At 49.3% G+C, this 18,100-nt stretch overlaps 7 protein-coding genes across 7 annotated transcripts; 4 read left to right on the top strand and 3 right to left on the bottom strand.

Moving 5' to 3' along the window:
- Positions 1-213: 213 nt before the first annotated feature.
- grc3 (uncharacterized protein) lies at positions 214-2,838 on the bottom strand (the record flags this gene model as incomplete). Its single annotated transcript, XM_057185119.1, has 4 exons — positions 214-1,791; positions 1,850-2,161; positions 2,213-2,742; positions 2,802-2,838. The coding sequence occupies 4 exons, from the start codon at positions 2,836-2,838 to the stop codon at positions 214-216; spliced, it is 2,457 nt and encodes an 818-aa protein (XP_057041889.1).
- Positions 2,839-3,180: 342 nt separating this feature from the next.
- Positions 3,181-4,175, top strand: N7518_004191 (DNA-directed RNA polymerase I subunit RPA34; the record flags this gene model as incomplete). The annotated part of the gene is made up of 2 exons (XM_057185118.1): positions 3,181-3,377; positions 3,431-4,175. The coding sequence occupies 2 exons, from the start codon at positions 3,181-3,183 to the stop codon at positions 4,173-4,175; spliced, it is 942 nt and encodes a 313-aa protein (XP_057041888.1).
- Positions 4,176-4,986: 811 nt separating this feature from the next.
- Positions 4,987-9,196, top strand: atg26 (uncharacterized protein; the record flags this gene model as incomplete). The annotated part of the gene is made up of 3 exons (XM_057185117.1): positions 4,987-6,270; positions 6,321-8,864; positions 8,930-9,196. The coding sequence occupies 3 exons, from the start codon at positions 4,987-4,989 to the stop codon at positions 9,194-9,196; spliced, it is 4,095 nt and encodes a 1,364-aa protein (XP_057041887.1).
- A 491-nt stretch (positions 9,197-9,687) lies between these two features.
- N7518_004189 (tubulin-binding prefolding complex subunit PAC10) lies at positions 9,688-10,611 on the bottom strand (the record flags this gene model as incomplete). The annotated part of the gene is made up of 4 exons (XM_057185116.1): positions 9,688-9,789; positions 9,868-10,101; positions 10,241-10,481; positions 10,592-10,611. 4 exons carry the CDS (start codon positions 10,609-10,611, stop codon positions 9,688-9,690), a joined length of 597 nt encoding a protein of 198 aa, XP_057041886.1.
- Positions 10,612-10,764: 153 nt separating this feature from the next.
- N7518_004188 (TMEM199/VMA12 family protein) lies at positions 10,765-11,676 on the top strand (the record flags this gene model as incomplete). The annotated part of the gene is made up of 1 exon (XM_057185115.1): positions 10,765-11,676. The coding sequence occupies one exon, from the start codon at positions 10,765-10,767 to the stop codon at positions 11,674-11,676; it is 912 nt and encodes a 303-aa protein (XP_057041885.1).
- Positions 11,677-12,027: 351 nt separating this feature from the next.
- On the bottom strand, positions 12,028-13,603 carry N7518_004187 (allantoinase alX; the record flags this gene model as incomplete). Its single annotated transcript, XM_057185114.1, has 2 exons — positions 12,028-13,050; positions 13,109-13,603. 2 exons carry the CDS (start codon positions 13,601-13,603, stop codon positions 12,028-12,030), a joined length of 1,518 nt encoding a protein of 505 aa, XP_057041884.1.
- Positions 13,604-15,214: 1,611 nt separating this feature from the next.
- Positions 15,215-16,456, top strand: N7518_004186 (uncharacterized protein; the record flags this gene model as incomplete). The annotated part of the gene is made up of 1 exon (XM_057185113.1): positions 15,215-16,456. One exon carries the CDS (start codon positions 15,215-15,217, stop codon positions 16,454-16,456), a length of 1,242 nt encoding a protein of 413 aa, XP_057041883.1.
- Between the last annotated feature and the right edge of the window lie 1,644 nt (positions 16,457-18,100).

Raw genomic sequence — 18,100 nt, 5'->3', positions numbered from 1 at the left:
AAGTTAGTCTCTTCATTCGTATCTCTTGTTACAGATCACAAATTCCATCAGTAGCCAAACCCGAGAAAAATCACAGGTCATAGAATCAAACAATGAGTAACTTTGGGGTGGAAATGCCTTGTGAAACCTCCAGGCCTATATATAGAAATCAGTAACGTTATGTGCAAACTGCTGTCACATTTGAATTCTATGTATATATTTGATAGAAGGGAGCTAGTAGTCCGCTTCGCTCTCGCTGCCGGGATATGCCTTCTTCCTCAATTTCCATAGTGACTTTTCTCGTCGCGCAGCAACTTCACGCTGGTGACGACTATTATCTTCCACGACAGTCATCCAAGGCACATTGCTCGCCCGGCGAACCCTCTCTCGCAGCAGTGCAAGCGTTCGACTATGCTCGGCTGGATCGAGCTCGTATGCCTGTTCACTGCCAATGTCTCCAGCTTTCCTCGGCCCAGAGGTCGATTGCTGGTAGCGCCGCTCTGCCGCACGAGCGGCGTAGTACTCTTCACTGATAGCCCAATTCGGGTTATCAAGCTGGCCACGGACTAGCACAATGCCATGCCCTTGCTCGATGGCCTTTTCTAGGTGAGATGAGGGAATAGGAGTGGATATCTCAAGCTTGCGCGAATAGGTATCGATCGAGCGGACTAAAGCAAGACCAAGACAGTTTGACGCTTTGGGATCCAATGGTGTGCAACTGCCGGAACCAACAAAGAGATAAGGAAGATCTTCGGATGTTCGCACAATGCTGTCAGGGATGGAAAGCTCAGCCGAATTACCCACGCCTGAGTTTGCTGAACCCATGTCAATATCGTCATGGCCTTCGTCATTTGATGCTGAGATCCCACTCATGATGGCGTTCGGCGATTCCACCGCAACGACTCCTACGATAGCACCTTCAAGTGTTTCGTGCAGTAGATCAGGATTGATCTGGGATCCCATGACCATGACGCCCAAAATACCTTGTCGTGCACCAGCATAGTCCACAGTAATAGGCCTCGTGCGAGATAGCGGTACATCTGACCAAAGGGAAGTGATGAGATCATTTGGATGAGACATATGAAAGTATGACTGAATTTGCATCGCTCGCAATTGAGCGCTTGATCGGCTCACGAAATCAGTGGGCTGGGATGGGAGGATGGTCAAGGGGACTCGAGCCTCACGGGCAGCTAGACCTAACGGATCCACAACTTCTGATGGGCCTTTTTCACTCATATATACCACATCAGAGAGACCGAGAGATCTGACCAGCCAAGTCGCAACCTCTAATCCTTGCCCAAAGATCCAACCGGGGTAGTTGATAATCAGAGGGCATTGGGGATGTTTCTCCAGCAACGAGCGGTATTGATCCATAAGATCCATGACGGCCAGCGCATAGTGATCGGGGTCTTCTTTTGGCGACGCTGCGCCGATATGATGCGCCCGCACTATTTCACCGTCACGGGAATCGTCCAATGATGGGTGGGTGAAAGGCGGACCGAAGAAGGGAGAGCGCAACCGCGCGAGATACACTTGACCCATAGGGGCAAACTCAGGCTGACCTGGGTCTAGATCCAGGAAAGCAACTCCATCGGTATTAGTATATCCATTCTCGGTCTCGGGTGTCGGACTTAAAACGTGATTCAACAAGTAGCGACTAAAGGTGGACTTTCCGGATGCTTTGGGGCCACAAATTAGAACACGAAGTTGGCCTTCGCGTTGTGAGAGAGCTTTCATCGACGCGCTCCATTTCTTGTCGAGGTGAAGGGGTCGGATATGTCTATTTAAAGAATCATCTGCCGAAGTATACAACTGTCAAGTCAATTAGCTTTGAATACAGCTCGAGCTGGAGTAGAGTATGATTGCATACCACTGAAAAAGTCCGCTTTGAGTCTTTGACGGCTCCTTTCAGGGTGATTTTATCTGCAGCGGTGTTCTCGCCAGCCCATATCCTTTGATACAGAGGCGAGAGGTCACGGAGGCGGGAGATACCGCTAGTACAAGACTTGATCTCCACTTCTGCGTCGCCATCAATTCCAGCAACACATTTGATAACTGGCAAAGAGTGGGTCGAGGGAGCATAAACTCTATGCAACTGCGAGGACGGATGTAACTTCGCGCCCATCAGACTGACAACACCTCTTTTGACCCAGAGATCATAATGGCCCAACAACGCCAGGTTCTAAGGGAAAGATCAGTATTCACTCCAAATGGCCGGAAAGTTCATCCATACCGTGCGTTCCTTAATGCGAATGCAAAGTGTGCTCTCATCGCTGTAGACTATGTTGCTTTCGTTCAACCGAGCCTTGGATAGAGGGAAATTCCGAAGCTCTGCGGGTGTTTCTGCGGGTGATTCATAGCCATCGGCATCACCCATAACAGATGCAATATCATCCTCATCCATCTCTTCTGCATGCTCGACTTGGTCCTTTTCAGACTGCTCGTCTGAGAGGTGCTCATGAGTATCCTCCAACTCGGGCTTCACTTCCAATTTTTGAGGCCGGGTAGCTCTAAGTGGCCGCTCCGGTATTATCTCTGTGCGCAATAGTTTATCTTGTTTCTTTGCTGCCTTTGTCCGTGTACCACGATGCTCTTCTTTTGTCCCAGTCGCCTCAGGTCCATCGAGAGACTGTCGTGACTTTTTCGAGGGTGGTTCGCTCGCAACAATAGCCTGCGGTGCATCCGTTGGTACATTCGCGCTCTGTGCTTCTTGTTGTTGTCGAGCTCTGCGCGCTGCCAAAGCAGCGACAGCGCTAACAGGGCCTAGAGAAACGACATGTGAGCTTCAAATTGGTGTTGTAGAGCATGGATAGACGGCTTACCAGCTGGTTGCTGTTTTTCGGCCTTTCGCTTAACCATGATATTATACAATCCGGGCAGACAAGCTTCGAGCTTGTGTTCGAAAAGAAATCGACCTCGATAATGCGATCCAAAGCCGATAAGCAAAAAAAGTTGGCTGGTGGTCCGTGCTCCCGCGGAGCAGAAAAAAAAGATCGTTGGACCTGAGCATCCTCACTCAACGTCGATCCAATTCATTTTGCGAAATCGGCTTTGCTGAAACTTCGCGTATATACCCTGTGCATTACTCCATCGTTTCATTTCGTTCGTCTTGTGGATTTCGGGTGTACCAAACGCCGCGCATTCTTGCGAAAGCATTTGAGTGTCGACCTCGAGTTTGCCCTACACAATTGAACAATCGCCATGGCATCATCCGACAGCGATAGCAGCTCGAGCAGATCGGCCTCGCTTGACCTCATGACTGAAAAAGAGAAAGAAATGACGAAGAATACAAAGGTACAGGAATCAAGCGAAGATGATACCTCGGACTCAGGTTCGGATTCGGATAGCGACTCCGACGACTCCAACGAGATGAAGCCCGACTCCAGCTCAGGCAAGAAGTGAGAGATTATCCTCTATCGGCTCTTATAGTAACTAATACTTGTGCCCATAGGGTTGTAATCTCCGGTCCTCAGCCATACAAACCACCAGCGGGTTTCAAGTCTGCAAAGAAGCAGGCCCCGCCATCCTCCAAAGTCTCCTCCCTTCTCTCCAACCTCAACGGCAAGCAAGTCCTTCACCTCACAGCACCAGCCTCTCTACCTTTGTCCAAAATCAAAGAGGTGTGCATGGCCAAGATCATGCAGGGTGAACCGATCATCTCCCACGACGGTGTGAACTACGGCATCCCAGCTGAGGCTCTTTCCGAGGCCGATCCCGCAACCAAATCACTACTTCTGTTCGACGAGAAGACACAAACATATTCCACAGCAGCCCAAAGCATCCCAAGTTACCACGTCCAAGAAATGATCGGTCTCCCAAGCACATCAAAAAAGACCGATGCTGTAGTGGCAGAGTTGCGCGAATATGTCAAGCCAGCCCGGCCGCAGCCGAAGCACATGAAAATGCGCTTCCGGCCTGTCGGTACAACGAGTGCGCTTCCAGAGACGCTTGGATATAGCTCGGAATCGGAGGGTGAGGCGCCTTCGTTCAAGGTTCCCAAGGGAGAGGAACGGAAGAGGAAGCTTGATCACGATGACGCTGAGGATGAAGCTCCCCAAGCTGCAGTGCTTCCTCGGAAGAAGTCAAAGAAGCACTCACAAGAAAAGGATGAGGATGACAGTCTGAGCCGGAAGAAGTCGAAGAAGTCCCACAAGGACAAGGAAGAAAAGAAGCGGAAGAAGTCCGAAAAGGCATGATTTGGCGTTAGTGTGCTTTGAGAATAGCTTTGGTTTGACGACGTCCCCAATACTATGTACAATTTACAATCTTATTTTCTCTGTGTTCCATTGTCTTTTGTTGATTTGATAGTGTCGAAGCAATGAGTATAGTCCGATGAGCTCCTTTCTAAACGCCTCTCTAAGTTAAGATTTCCTTCCACGCATCTTCAACTTCAATTTAACTTCAATTTGGTATTCAATATATCTGAAGAGGCATAAAGGCCTACAACGTATAAATGCTGTTTGCCTCAGGCACTCAGCTGACATAAGGGGCGATGGAGTCATAGATCACATGCATGCGGAGAGAGCCCAGGTGATGTTTCTCCCCTTGTGCATTCTGAGATTTCTGTGAACTCTTGGGATAGATTTGGACTTCCTTTCCGTTCTTTTTTAATTTCCATCATCTTTGAAATATATATCATGGCGCTTGGCTGATTTGGAGTGTGGATTGACAGCTTCATCCAGATATAGTGTCCAAGCTTCAAAGCGCTTATCGGCCTAGACCCTGCCATCCCGTGCGTTGTTCACCATTAACCCTGCTCATCACGATTTTGGCGCCTGACCGCGGTTTTGATATGACAAAGTCACTTGTTGTCCAGGCTGATGTTTCTTGCCGTTTGACTAGTGTATACCTGATCGTCATAGTCCTATCAGCGCCGAGCTGTCACCTGGCTCGAGCTTCTGACTGCCCGACCGATCTCAGTGATTCACCGCGCCCTAGCATCGTTTACTCCCATCCTTGACCCACATTTTGCATCGATTGTATCGTATCGGTGTACCAGAGATAAGGATGAAACCGTTTAGAGACGATGCCAAACGCCGGGCAGACCGGCAGTTGAGCGCAAGTATGAAACCTACTTCATCCAACCGTCCATTTTCAGATCGAGTGCCAGACAAATTTAAGGATGGGGATGATGCTCAGTTTGATTTCACAGCTCCGCCGCAAGGTATGGGTTCACGGGACGGCAATGTGCATTATATGCAACAGTCCCTCTTCTCCATGATTGCTGCTGTCGGATCCAAGTCGGACTTCCATGCCCGGTTTGAGGAATCAAGTGATAGTGATGGAGATATGGAAGAACACCCGTGGATGGAGCGAACTAGTGGAAACCCTTCATCGCGGACGCCTGTGCCATCCTTGGACTCCCGCCAGCCAAGCAAGAGACCAGAATCAAACACACTGGTTCTGGAAGAAAGAGGACGTCGCCATCAAAGAACAAGGTCAGACAATAAGCTTTTGCAGAGATTACCCAAGTTAGATTCAGAAGACGAGGCAAGCGAGTCATCAAACCCAATCGACCCGATGCTCAAGGTGCCTCCTTTAAGGCGAACTCGCAGTGCGACGCCGCGAGCAGCCCCGGTTCTAAGTCGCATGGTTGAAGCGCAATCTCACTTTGACTTAACATCGGCAACACCACACTCGCCACCCAATCTAAACAAACCCATGGAAGACCAACCGGAATCGTCCGCGTCCGCTCTTTCTACGCGATTGATGAAGATGTTTGAGTTTGCGAAGCCCGAAAAGGTTCTGGTGGAGTATGCATGCTCGTTGCTCCAGAGCATGCTTCTTCAAGGCTACATGTATGTGACGGAAGGTCACATCTGCTTTTACGCCTACCTCCCAAAGAAGTCCAACGTGGCGATAAAGTCGGGATACCTATCCAAACGTGGCCGCAAGAACCCTACGTATCATCGCTATTGGTTCGCGCTGAAGGGTGATGTCCTCTCATACTACGCAGATCCCTCCAATCTCTATTTTCCTAGCGGACATGTCGATCTTCGATATGGGATCTCTGCGTCTCTCGCAGATCGCAAAGACGGTGATGTGAAGGACTTTCAGGTCACCACTGATCAGCGGACATATTTATTCAGAGCAGACAGTGCTACCAGTGCAAAGGAATGGGTGAAAGCTCTCCAGAAAGTCATCTTCCGGACGCATAATGAAGGCGACAGTGTCAAAGTATCATTCCCAATAGCGAATATTATTGACCTGGAGGAGAGCCCAATGGCCGATTTCGCAGAGACATTCAAGATTCGAGTTCTCGACAGCGGCGAAACATACGCAATTGACGAGGTAGGTCGTTGGATGAACCGTTACTAAGTTCATTGCTGATCAGTTCACAGTACTTTTTCTCATTTTTTGATTCGGGCCAAGACGCATTCAACTACATCAAGCGCCTGGTCAATGCTGCGTCGGCTACCTCTGCAACGAAAGAGCCGCAGAGCCAACACGATATCAAACATCAAAAGAGACAGTCAGTCAGTAGCGTTCGTTTGTCTGATCAGAGGCAGGAAGTTTCACCGCGCAAGCGAAGCTCCAGCGTAGGAAATGAAAATCAAGGCTCGGCAGATTCATTTGCAGAGCAAGGGACCGAATCATCGCCGATTGTACAATCCATGACAGATACCACTGAATCTGCCAGTCAGATACTACACAGAAGCGACGTCTTCCAATCACCCACTATGCGCACACTGCAAGGATGCTCATTGGGTGTCGGAGAAAATATTCAACGGAATTCTGATGATACGACCCCCTCCGCGTCTACACGGCTGGACCTAGGTGCAGCGACAGGCTCTCCATCTGGAACACTAGGTCGCAATGAAACCACCGAAGACACGCGATATATCGCTGGCGAATCTAATACAATGCAATCTTCAGGGCCGAGCTCCGTTACTCATTTAAACGATCTTGTCAAAGTGGGTGCATACCCCCTTCAACGCGCCGCTGGTTTTGCAGAATACTTGAAGAGCCGCTCGAAACAAATGAGTACACTCTTAGCAACAGAGTCAATGGGCTATATAGAAAAGGTCTCTGGCATGTGGATTGGTGGCCAGAAGCATTATGGAGAACGGGAAGGGCCATTGCTTGAAGATCAGAACGTTGATCCCGAGGACAACGAAGGTTCATTCAATTATGGAGATCGCTTTCGTGCACACTTCGCTCTTCCATCTACCGAAAAACTGCAGGCGACATATTACGCCTATTTGCATCGTGTGCTCCCGCTATACGGCAAGATCTATATAAGTCAGAAGAAACTTTGCTTCCGCAGCCTGATTCCTGGCACTCGGACCAAGATGATCTTACCGTTCAAAGACATTGAGAACGTTGAAAAAGAGAAGGGCTTCCGCTTTGGGTACCATGGACTTGTTGTCATCATCCGTGGCCATGAAGAGCTTTTCTTTGAGTTCAATGCCTCTGATTCACGAGACGACTGTGCAGTCACACTGCATCAAAATCTAGAGTCCGTGAAATTCCTGGTGGAATCTGGCTTGCTAGAAGAAGAAGAACGAGACGAAGTTGAAGCAGCTAAGGCTGAGCACCGCATGCTTCAGGAAGCAAGGCTGGACAGCCCCGAGGAAGATGATGCACGTCCGACTTTCACCGAGGATTCATCGGAAATACATCCGTTCTTCGACGATCCTCGCGCTTCCATTATCAACTTCAAACCTTCCGAGCCTCTAAGGATTACTTGCCTAACCATCGGCTCCCGGGGCGATGTACAACCGTACATCGCGCTCTGCAAAGGACTGCTTGCGGAGGGCCATAAACCGAAGATTGCAACCCACGCCGAGTTCGAGCCCTGGATCAGAAAACACGGGATTGACTTTGCTCCCGTTGACGGTGATCCTGCAGAGCTAATGCGAATTTGCGTGGAGAACGGGATGTTTACATATTCCTTCCTTAGGGAAGCTTCAATGAAGTTCAGAGGATGGATCGATGACCTCTTGTCGTCGGCTTGGATTGGTTGTCAGGGCAGTGACCTTCTAATCGAGTCACCGAGCGCCATGGCCGGAATTCACATTGCAGAGGCTTTAAGGATTCCGTACTTCCGCGGATTCACCATGCCATGGACAAGAACACGGGCCTACCCTCATGCTTTCGCAGTGCCAGAGAATCGCATGGGTGGAGCATACAACTACATCACGTACGTCATGTTCGACAACATCTTCTGGAAGGCCATCGCGGGGCAAGTGAACCGCTGGCGAAACAACGAGTTGGGATTGAAGGCCACAACCCTAGACAAGATGCAGCAGAACAAAGTTCCGTTCCTCTATAACTACTCGCCCTCCGTGGTGGTCCCGCCTCTTGATTACCCAGATTGGATTCGCATTACCGGCTACTGGTTTTTGAATGAGGGCACAGATTGGACTCCTCCTACTGAACTATCGAATTTCATTGCACAGGCCAGAGCGGATGGCAAGAAGCTCGTGTACATCGGGTTCGGATCCATTGTGGTCTCGGATCCTTCTGCTCTGACACGGACCGTCATCGAATCAGTCCAGAAAGCAGATGTCCGATGCATCCTCTCGAAGGGATGGTCCGATAGGCTTGGCGATCCAGCTAGCACGAAGACCGAGATACCTCTGCCACCAGAAATCCATCAGATCCAATCTGCACCTCACGACTGGCTTTTCTCTCAAATCGATGCTGCAGCCCACCATGGTGGAGCAGGAACCACTGGCGCAAGTCTTCGAGCTGGCGTCCCCACCATCATCAAGCCATTCTTCGGAGACCAGTTCTTCTTCGGCTCCCGGGTGGAGGATCTAGGTGTTGGCATCTGCTTGAAGAAACTGAACGTCAGTGTCTTCTCGCGGGCTCTGTGGGAGGCGACGCACAGTGAACGTATGATTTTGAGGGCAACAAATCTGGGTGTTCAGATTCGGAATGTGAGTTGTTCTAAGTCTACCCAAGCTTAGTGGATGGAGTGCTAATTTGATATTCCCTTGTTTAGGAAGACGGTGTGGCTACTGCAATCCAGGCCCTTTATCGTGATCTTGAATACGCGAAGACCTTGGCCCGACAAAAGTCGCTTGCTTCGTCCACCCCATTCTCTCCTACACCTACAGCTAAGACCTCCCCGGATGGAGCCGATGATGACCTTGATGACATTGAGGAGTGGACCTTTGTCGGTGATGAAACTGGCTTTGACATCTCGAAGCGGATGCGTGAGCGAGCTGCTTCTGATGCCGACAGACTAGGTTCCAACATGTTCCAATGATTCTGTTTTCCAAAGTTGAATGATTAGCATTTCGTTTGTTTGAGACACAGCAACGCACCGTCGAGATTCTCTACCATCTTCGGATCCCCTGTCGCCAACAATAATATGCCGTACAGGCGCGTGGACTGGAAGGTTCATAGTGAAGGTGGCGTCCTCAAAACTCAACGAAGTTATGGAGGACACTTCAATGGTCTGTTCTTTCTTTTTTTTTGTTTGTGGCGATTTTCTATTACCTCTCAAGGTTGTTCACGAATCATGACATGCGTCTCTTTTTTTCGGTTTATATGCATAGGGCATTTGGTTTAGAGCGTATACTTAATATTCACTACTTCTTTTCAATATTTCTCCATGCTGCATTATGATTCTCTTGATTCTTTTTCTTGACATTTTAACCTGGAAGATAATAGACCCTTCATAATCGATGACATTGGCAACATTTTTATAATATCCCATAAATCCCTTCAAGACATATTCAGCCACCAGGGCGCTTCTTATTTTTTCGTTTCCTCTTCACCACCCTTGCCATCAGCCCTCTGCTTACGCCTTTCTACAACATCCCAGTTGTACACACGCGCCGTGGCAACCTCCAATGTCTGCAAAAAGTCAAATGTTAGCAAAAGCGCCAATATACCAACCTCCCACACATATGCCCGCAAACCGAATAAACTAACCGTAATCTGCTCGCGCAAGAATTCCAGATCCTCCTCGCAATTCTGCAAGCTCAACTCCGCAGAACCAAGCTTGTCATCCAGCATGGTCTCCGCCTCGTCGAGAGGGTAGGCCAACATGACATTCGCACCAAGCCAGAGGTAAACCTCCTCAGCATCAGCAGGTGAGATCGCAGCCCGGGCGTAGAGGGTATCATTGAGTTCGAAGCTAGTTTCGAGGTCGGAGCCAGGGTTGGACTAGAAAAGTGAGTGTTAGTGAACTTGATATTCCCGATTTCCAATTTCCGATTCAATTTCCCAAAGCTGGATGTTCCACAAGTCGCCTTTTCTCCGGAGTGCATATGATGAATAGAGGATGCGCGCGGGGGATATTTACCTCCTTGCGCAGCTGCAAGAACCGCACCATCTCCAGCGTCTTTTTGATATCGGGGATCTTCTCGCGCAAGCCCTGGCCGCGGCGCTGCGTGTTCACCTCCATGAACTGGTACTTGGAGATCATCTCCTGGAAGGAGCGGAGAGTGGGCTCGACTTCCTCGCGGGAGGAGACATAGTCGCTGACATTGTCGATGAATGGGGCGACGGGGATCCCGCGCGGGTTGGTTTGTGTTGTTACCGTGCTGTTGGAGGGGTTAGTTTTCTGGATTCTGTGGATGCGGGCATGGGATTGAGATTGGAGGTTGGCAGATAGAAGGGGATGTAAAGATATAGAATAGGAATATGAATTTACCTCTTCTTTGAGTCCGCCATAGTCGCAAAAATGTGTGTGAGAGAGGAGAGAGGAAGATATGACGATGTGGGGAGCTTAACTGCCACTTTTTTGGGGTTCCGCTTTATCTCCCCATGAACTGAACTAAACCTCAATTCTGCTGAATTGCCCTAATTCCGTTGGATTGTATCATAATGGTCCTCCTTCTTACGACAGATCGCATCCTCGCCGCGTTCGAAGCTATTCCAGCTTCGCGCCACGAGGAGCTAGACCTGCCTACCACGCTGGAAGCACAAGGCCCAATAGCCCACGAGCAACTGATCCGGCTCGCCAGATACCTGCAAAACGACCCAGAATGCAAAGAGCAGGCCTCTCACACCCCAACCGTCCTCAGTTCCCTCCTCCGCGGCACGAAAGTCTACGTCCCTCCGCCGCCAAAGAAGCCAGAGCCTGTACGTGGTCTATACACAACTTCATCCGATCCCTCCCTTTCCTCCAATACACAAACCACACCGAACCAGATCCTAACATTCTACACAATACAGAGCGCCGAATATCTCGCATCAAAAGCACGCCTCATCGCAGCCACAGAACAAGAATCCTACAACCGACTCTTAAACCCAAACTACCGACCAAACGCTGACCACGCGGATCCGCACGCATCGCCCTACACGAACGACGGCCGAGTAGAAGAAGATACACTGACGGTCTCGCTGGTTTCTAGCGTCTTCATCTCGGTGGTGGTGACCGGGTTCGGCGTGTACGCGGCGCTCACGAAGTTCCCGACGCCGGAGATAGTGGCGAGCGAGGCGGTTAAGGTTCTTCTTGGTTTGTTTTCGGCGCTGAGTGTTGCCGTTGCAGAGGCGTTTTTGTACTGGACATATCTTGAAAAGGTGGATCGGGCGAGGGTTAAAGAGAGGGCGGTTAAGGAGAGGAAGGTTGTTATTGGGCCGGTTGGGGAGGAGGATAGTGCGGATGAGGCTGTTGAGGTTGGGACGGAGAAGGAGGAAATTTGGGGGAAGGGGGTTAATGGGGGTGTTAGGAGGAGGGTTAGGGAGAAGTGGGAGAAGGGGAGGGATGGGAAGAAGGATGTTGGGAGTCTTTGATATGTATCTGTATAGTATTCAACAATAATGACTGCATTGATGTATTTCTCGGTGCTAGCTTGTTTTAAAAGACTTGGAAGGATTCAATTGATTGCTTTTAGTATTCTATTCTAAAAGCTAGAATGCGATGTCATTAATCTAAAGGGTATGAATGTTGTGCGATCATTAGTGCTCATCAGAGGGTTCATCAGAGGGTTCGATCCCACAGGTTGAGATCGAGATGTAAAGTGGCAGAGATATAGAAGAGATAGCAAGGCGCAATGCCGAGATAAGCGTGGACAAAGAAAGAAGAAGAGTAAGAAGAAGAGTAAGAAGAAGAGTAAGAAGAAGAGTAAGAAAGCAGGGAATATCTCAGACCCGTTTCTCAAGAAGCAGCTTGCCATGCGGCGATTGGCTATGGAATCCCTGGTCACGGCTGAAGATACGCTCACCACGCAGCCAGGTCTCGCGGACCATGCCGCGCAGAGTACGGCCCTGGTAGGGGGAGCACTTGTTGCGGAAGAGCATGGTGCTCGGCTCGACGGTCCATTCGGCAGAGTCATCAAAAACACAAATATCAGCATCAAAGCCGACAACCAAGTCGCCTTTGTGCGACTGCAAGCCAACCTGGGCAGCAGTGTTGGCACAGCAGAGACGGACGACGTCCTGGAGGGCGTTCTTGGTGTTCTCGTCTTCTGGCGAGGAGGTCAGGCCCTTCCGGCGGCTGAGGTCTGTCCAGAGGATGGGCAGGCCCAGCCCGACGGAAGAAATGCCGCCCCAGGCAGAGAAGAAGTTACCACTCTCCTCTTCCTTGCCGCCGGTACAGTGGCCAGGGACATGGGCTGGAAGCATCTTCAGATCTGGTGTGCAAGGGGAGTGATCGGAGACAACGGTCTTGATGACGCCGTCACCAGTGTGCTTCTCCAGCTCTTCCCACAGACTATCTTGGTTCAGCTTTGACCGGATAGGCGGGCAGCACTTGTGGCGGGTGTCACCGTCGCGTACTTCCTCGGCTGCCAGGGACAGATAGTGGAAGCAGGTCTCGGCTGTGATCTTGACGCCATTGGCGCGGGCTTCCCGCAACAAGGGGATAGCTTCCATTGCAGAGAGGTGGACGATGTGCAGAGGGAGGTTGGGAGCAAGATGAGCCAAAGACAGAATACTTTCGATAGCACAGGTCTCGAATGAAGAGGGTCTCGAGGCCAGGAAAGTCGCATATGCCTCAAGGGGGCCGACAGGGTCGGCAGGTGCATCGGATGTTTGAACCTCGTCGCCCACAGATGCGGTAATGGGAGGCACCATCTCGGCATGGAACATGAGAGTTGTTGGCTCATCGGCCAACTCGGCCATGACTTTCTTAATATCCTCTCTCCCGACAGCGGGGAACTCATCAACCTATTGAAGAATGTTAATACTAATTGGAGAACACACGATGCTGATATCATTCACTTACACCACTGTCAATCAGGAAACCCTTGAAGCCGCGGACGCCCTCCTGGACAAGAGCCTTGAGCTCGCCCGCATTGCCGGGGATGATACCGCCATAGAAACCGACATCAACCCAGCACTTGCCCTGGGCAGCCTGGATCTTCTCTTTCAAGCCGTTCACGGTGGTGGTGGGAGGGATGGCATTGAGAGGCATATCAATGACAGTAGTCACACCGCCAAAGGCAGCGGCTTGAGTGCCTGTGTAGAAGCCCTCCCATTCCGTGCGGCCAGGCTCGTTCAGGTGAACGTGCGCATCAACCAGGCCGGGTAGCAAAACATGAGGCGAGTAGTCGGTATAGGGAGTATTTACAGGGAACTCCGACGCTGGGATCACGGAATCGAAGACGGCGGTGATCTTACCGGTTGTCAGTGAGATCACAACAGTGGCAGAAGTCAAACGGCCGGAGATAACGGCGCGGGATGAAGCCACCACGGCAATGGAGGGGAGATTAGTTGCCATAACTAGATATGTCGAACTGAAGACTGAAGTATAACCAAAAGATAACCTTCAAATATAAGAAAGCCGTTCAGATAAGCAGAAGATAAGAGGGGCAACAGGCCTAAGATAAGGGGACCGGGGGAGATATAAATACGCCCACTGCCTCCGAAGAAAAAACAGTCCGGGCCCACCTTGGGGTTAAAGAAGATCTCCCTCCCAGCGAAGAAGGGGATTACCCAGGGAATATCCTGAGAATATCCACAGGCCCACTGCCGAGCCATTATTCCAGACCCCGGCGTTGCCATTATGTACTCGCAAAACCAGCCGGTTCAGACAGTCATGCAGCTGCAGAATGGCCTTCACCTCTGCCATACGAGGAAGCACCTGAGAGGCCATGCCCCTGTGCCTTTATATCTCTGGGATATTGGCATGTTGAGACGAGTATAGCATATCGATCGAGGCGAGGAAAGGCCGTCGGCCACCTCCGATGTGGAATCTCCGGGCAATTGCCGCTTATCAATGGCCCGCTTTATCAGATTACTCGATGGAAACTGTCTTCTCGTCTGGGCATCTTCCGGTCCAATTCTTCTTACTCGATCAAAACTGTTCCGGTGGGGGGAAATGCTTGTCTCGGAAAGGGTTGAGAATGTTGCGTCGTGGCCGTCGTGGCCGTCGTGGCCGTCGTGGTCGTCGTGGTCGTCGTGGTCGTCTTGGCCCTGATTTTGCCGGGTTTTCATTGAACAATTCCACCGTTCTATCCCGACATGCTTACATGTACATATACACCGGATTTTAGGCCGGGCAAGTTGGTTTTCCCTTTCCGTTTTAGTGCTCACCCCTTGCCGCCGTTTGCTCACTGAGTAAAACTGAGCACGCCCCTGATTATTACATAAGCTCAAGGACTTGCTCACATGCAGATCCAGAGAGAAGAAGAAAAGGTGCAGAGTGGAAGCAAACTCCGCGGGGTAGCTATTATTAGAAAATAGCAAACAACCACAAAATCGTCTGATTATGGTTTACCCCTTGACAGATCGTCGAGAAGTGATCTGAAACTATTCGCACTTCCCAAAGGGGAAATTCTCGAGACTTGGCGAGAAGCGAATTTTCCGAGGATATTGATAGATCGTGAGATCAGACCAATAACGAACTCCCCGGGCTCATAACCTATTAAGATCTACGAGTTAGTAGATGAAGCTACAATGTGTGTTGTATTGTGTGATTGTATGGAGAAGTTATGGAGGAAAGGGAGAGACACTGGGCCCGGATCGGATGAGGTTCCATGGTTGTTACAATAAGGATTGCTAGAATAGGCATGGTTTGTCCTACTCTGTCCTGCCTCTATCAAGTCCCCAGGTCTGAATTTCTTCTTTCTTTTCTTTCCTTTTCACAAACATCTCTGCCTTTAACTTCAGCAAACAACTCTCACTCGTCTTTCACCTTTACTCATTTCTCAATTCTCTAGTTATTCACCTCTCTATCATCTCAAGTTCTCTTCGTCAGTTACTCGTGAGCCCTCAATACCCAAGACCCTTGAGCCAATCTGAGGCAAGGGGACTTCTTACTTTTTTTCACTTTGTACTCAAATCGATTTCTGCACATCCTCTATTCGGCACTCGGTTGAGTCACTTGACTATGGAATCTTCTCAGTCTAACCCTCCTACCTCGCCCAACTCTGCAACTTCACCCGTATCCCCAAAATCTCCATCGAAAATTCCAAGATGGATCAGCTCCAAAAGGATTGCTCTTCCCGATTTAAAATTTGCACTGGAAAGGGCGGTTAAGGCCAGAGGGAAAACATACTCCCAAATTACGGCCTTCGTTTGTTATTGGGACGACGACAACACTCGTGCTCAAGAAGATGGAGAAACCTTTTCCCATATGATGGCTGATCTTTTCGGAGTTGCCAGCCAAACATTTGTCATGAACCACGAAAATCCCGTTCTAGGCTGGGATTTGGGAGATCGCCTGCATCAAGAAGTTGTGTCCAAACACCGCATTTGCAAACCAACGCTCTTCATTTTTTTTTACGCTGGCCACGGTACGATCAATCAACTTAACGAACTTTCTTTTACCGCGACCAAGAAGGAAAAATTTGTTCCATGGCGCACCATCGATCGTGAATTGAGTTACCACACTTATCCTATGGATACCTTCTGCATCCTAGATTGTTGTTATTCCGGTACTGCTATTGCGAGTAACCCGATGACAACCCATGTCTTAGCTGCTTGTGGCTCTTCGGCGTTTGCGAGAACCCGTGTAAATGGAATATCCTTTACACAGCGAGTTGCGCGGACCATGCGAAAGCTTTCTCACTCTGGCAAGATATCTATCTCGACAGATGAAATTTTCGATGCGGTACAGAATGAAACTCCTCGTGGCTACTACATGCCAAGATTTTCGAGTCATAATGGGGTGAATCCCATTGTCTTACCTTTCCACGTCACGTCTACTTCAACTCCTCCTTCGCCAGGAATTTCGTCTTCTGGTCATGCCTCAAGTTCGAGCCTAAACCCTGCATTACATTCCCGCCCGCTATCACAACTTCCCTCCGGCCGCGAAACTCACGTCCTTATTCTACTCGTTCTCGAAGGAAACCCGAAGCTGGTTGTCCAAGACTTTGAAAAAGTTGTTGAAAACCTGCCGGCCAAGTTCAAAGTGAAAATCACAGATGCCTATGAAACCAATGCACCTGCGGGAGTCTTTGTGCGCATGACTTGGGAGGCATATGCACGATTCTCGTCAAGCGTAGAACTAGACGCACTACTTCCTGTGATCGGACCATCACTGATTCGCACACATGAGCTCCGCGAGATTTCGGTCCGAGCTGGCCGAGCAAACATTCCATTCAGAGATCGGCCCCAAGACAAGGCATAAACTCCCAATGATTTCCCTTTTTTGTTCTTTTACTTTTTTTTTCCTTTCCATGTTTGTACTTTTATTTTTTTACTTCCTAGCGCCAAATTGAAGCCGCTTATTCTCAAACTATAAGACACAACGATCATCAAGGCAGTGTTTTGCCTCTTTAAATGTATAAAAAGTAGATTGGCCGGGAGTTCCAGAGTTACCCCACACTTTCTTATCAGGTCTGCCCCGAGATAGTTAGGATTGGGACTAGGGATTAGTAGGCTTTTTTTCAAGCCTGAGCGTTCACTGAACAGACCTGAACATTCGACCAGCTGTCGGTCGCAGACCTGAGCGCTCACTGAGCAATATTTTTTTACATTACTAAGCATATCCTAAGTGCTCACCGTGATCACCCGTGCTGTGAAATACTCAGTGAGCAGGAGCCCTCATAAAAGCGGCGGCACCCCGATCGGGAAATTCGCGACCGTGGCCTAAAATCCGGTACATACAGGGAAATATGTAGGTATACGAGGTTAGGGAGATCAGGAGTCAAGTCTTGTGTCAAGTAGCTTATTCCGTAGGCTGATTTAGGAAAAGAGCTGTACGGAGTATATCTGGATATGTGGCCAAGAGATTGAGCCTACAACTGTCGAAATGCTTATATGGTTCGTCATTACCCAAATAGGCCTAGTCAAATGTGATACTATATATCGCCGGAAATCGCTACATAGCCCTCCAGAGCTGCCGAAAAAAGAGTGACCAAATCCGCTATGTGTGGAGAATGTATCCATTAGATCCATTATGACATACGTAGGCCATCATAGCTAGTTATCTCAGATAGTTCTAGGCCACATACACCTAATATGACGTCCCGACGAAAACCCTCGCCAACAATATACAATGTGCTCACTACACTAGAAGTTAAATATTGCATACTCTCTTTCATTGCCTAAAATGGTAGTATTTTCCGATTAAGCGAAGATCTACATGATTAGAGTCCAGATCTCCGGAGACCAAGGATCTGAGCAGGGGTAAGTGGCAATGCACCCAAAAACCGAAAAGGGACAAGTCAAAGTACATGGTGGTTCTGAACACCACTACAAATCTAGGGCAATTGGACAGCACGTGAATATCAGCAAGACCTCGGGAAGAGGATGTCTAGTGTCTAGAGAACATAGATCCAGGTCCAGAGACAGATGGTAGTTATGTATATATATAAACGGACAAGAACTAGGGATAGAAGTTAGGGGAAGTCTCAGACTCTGATTGCCTATCATGTTCCTACCTAGTAAATTTAGTATATGGTTACCAATAGAATGTCCAATGAATATAAGCCCCAGATATCTCGGCCAAAAGGAGAAAGTAAAACATTCCATTCCTCCGTAAATATTCAATCTTCATCATGCATTAGAAACTTCCGACCTTCTTGGCTTCGGAGTCATTGATGAATGAACAATTCATGTTCGAGTTACCTATGTACTTAACTGTAAAACTACGAAATACACTGTCGATAGAATCAAACAGGGCTAGCTACCACCGCAATGGAGCCCAACGAGTCTTATGGCGCGCGCTCGACTATCGCCATCAGGGTCGGAGTCATTGAGTCATTGCAGCACCCGGATCTCAAAGCAAGGTGAATACTAGCGGACATCCATGGCCACCAAGGCCGTAAAA

Source organism: Penicillium psychrosexuale (genome assembly GCF_028828465.1).
Source record: "Penicillium psychrosexuale strain IBT 29551 chromosome Unknown utg000003l, whole genome shotgun sequence".
In the NCBI taxonomy this organism is placed as follows: domain Eukaryota; kingdom Fungi; phylum Ascomycota; class Eurotiomycetes; order Eurotiales; family Aspergillaceae; genus Penicillium; species Penicillium psychrosexuale.
Note: the sequence above shows the minus strand (reverse complement) of the source record. Positions and strands in the feature narration are given on the sequence as shown.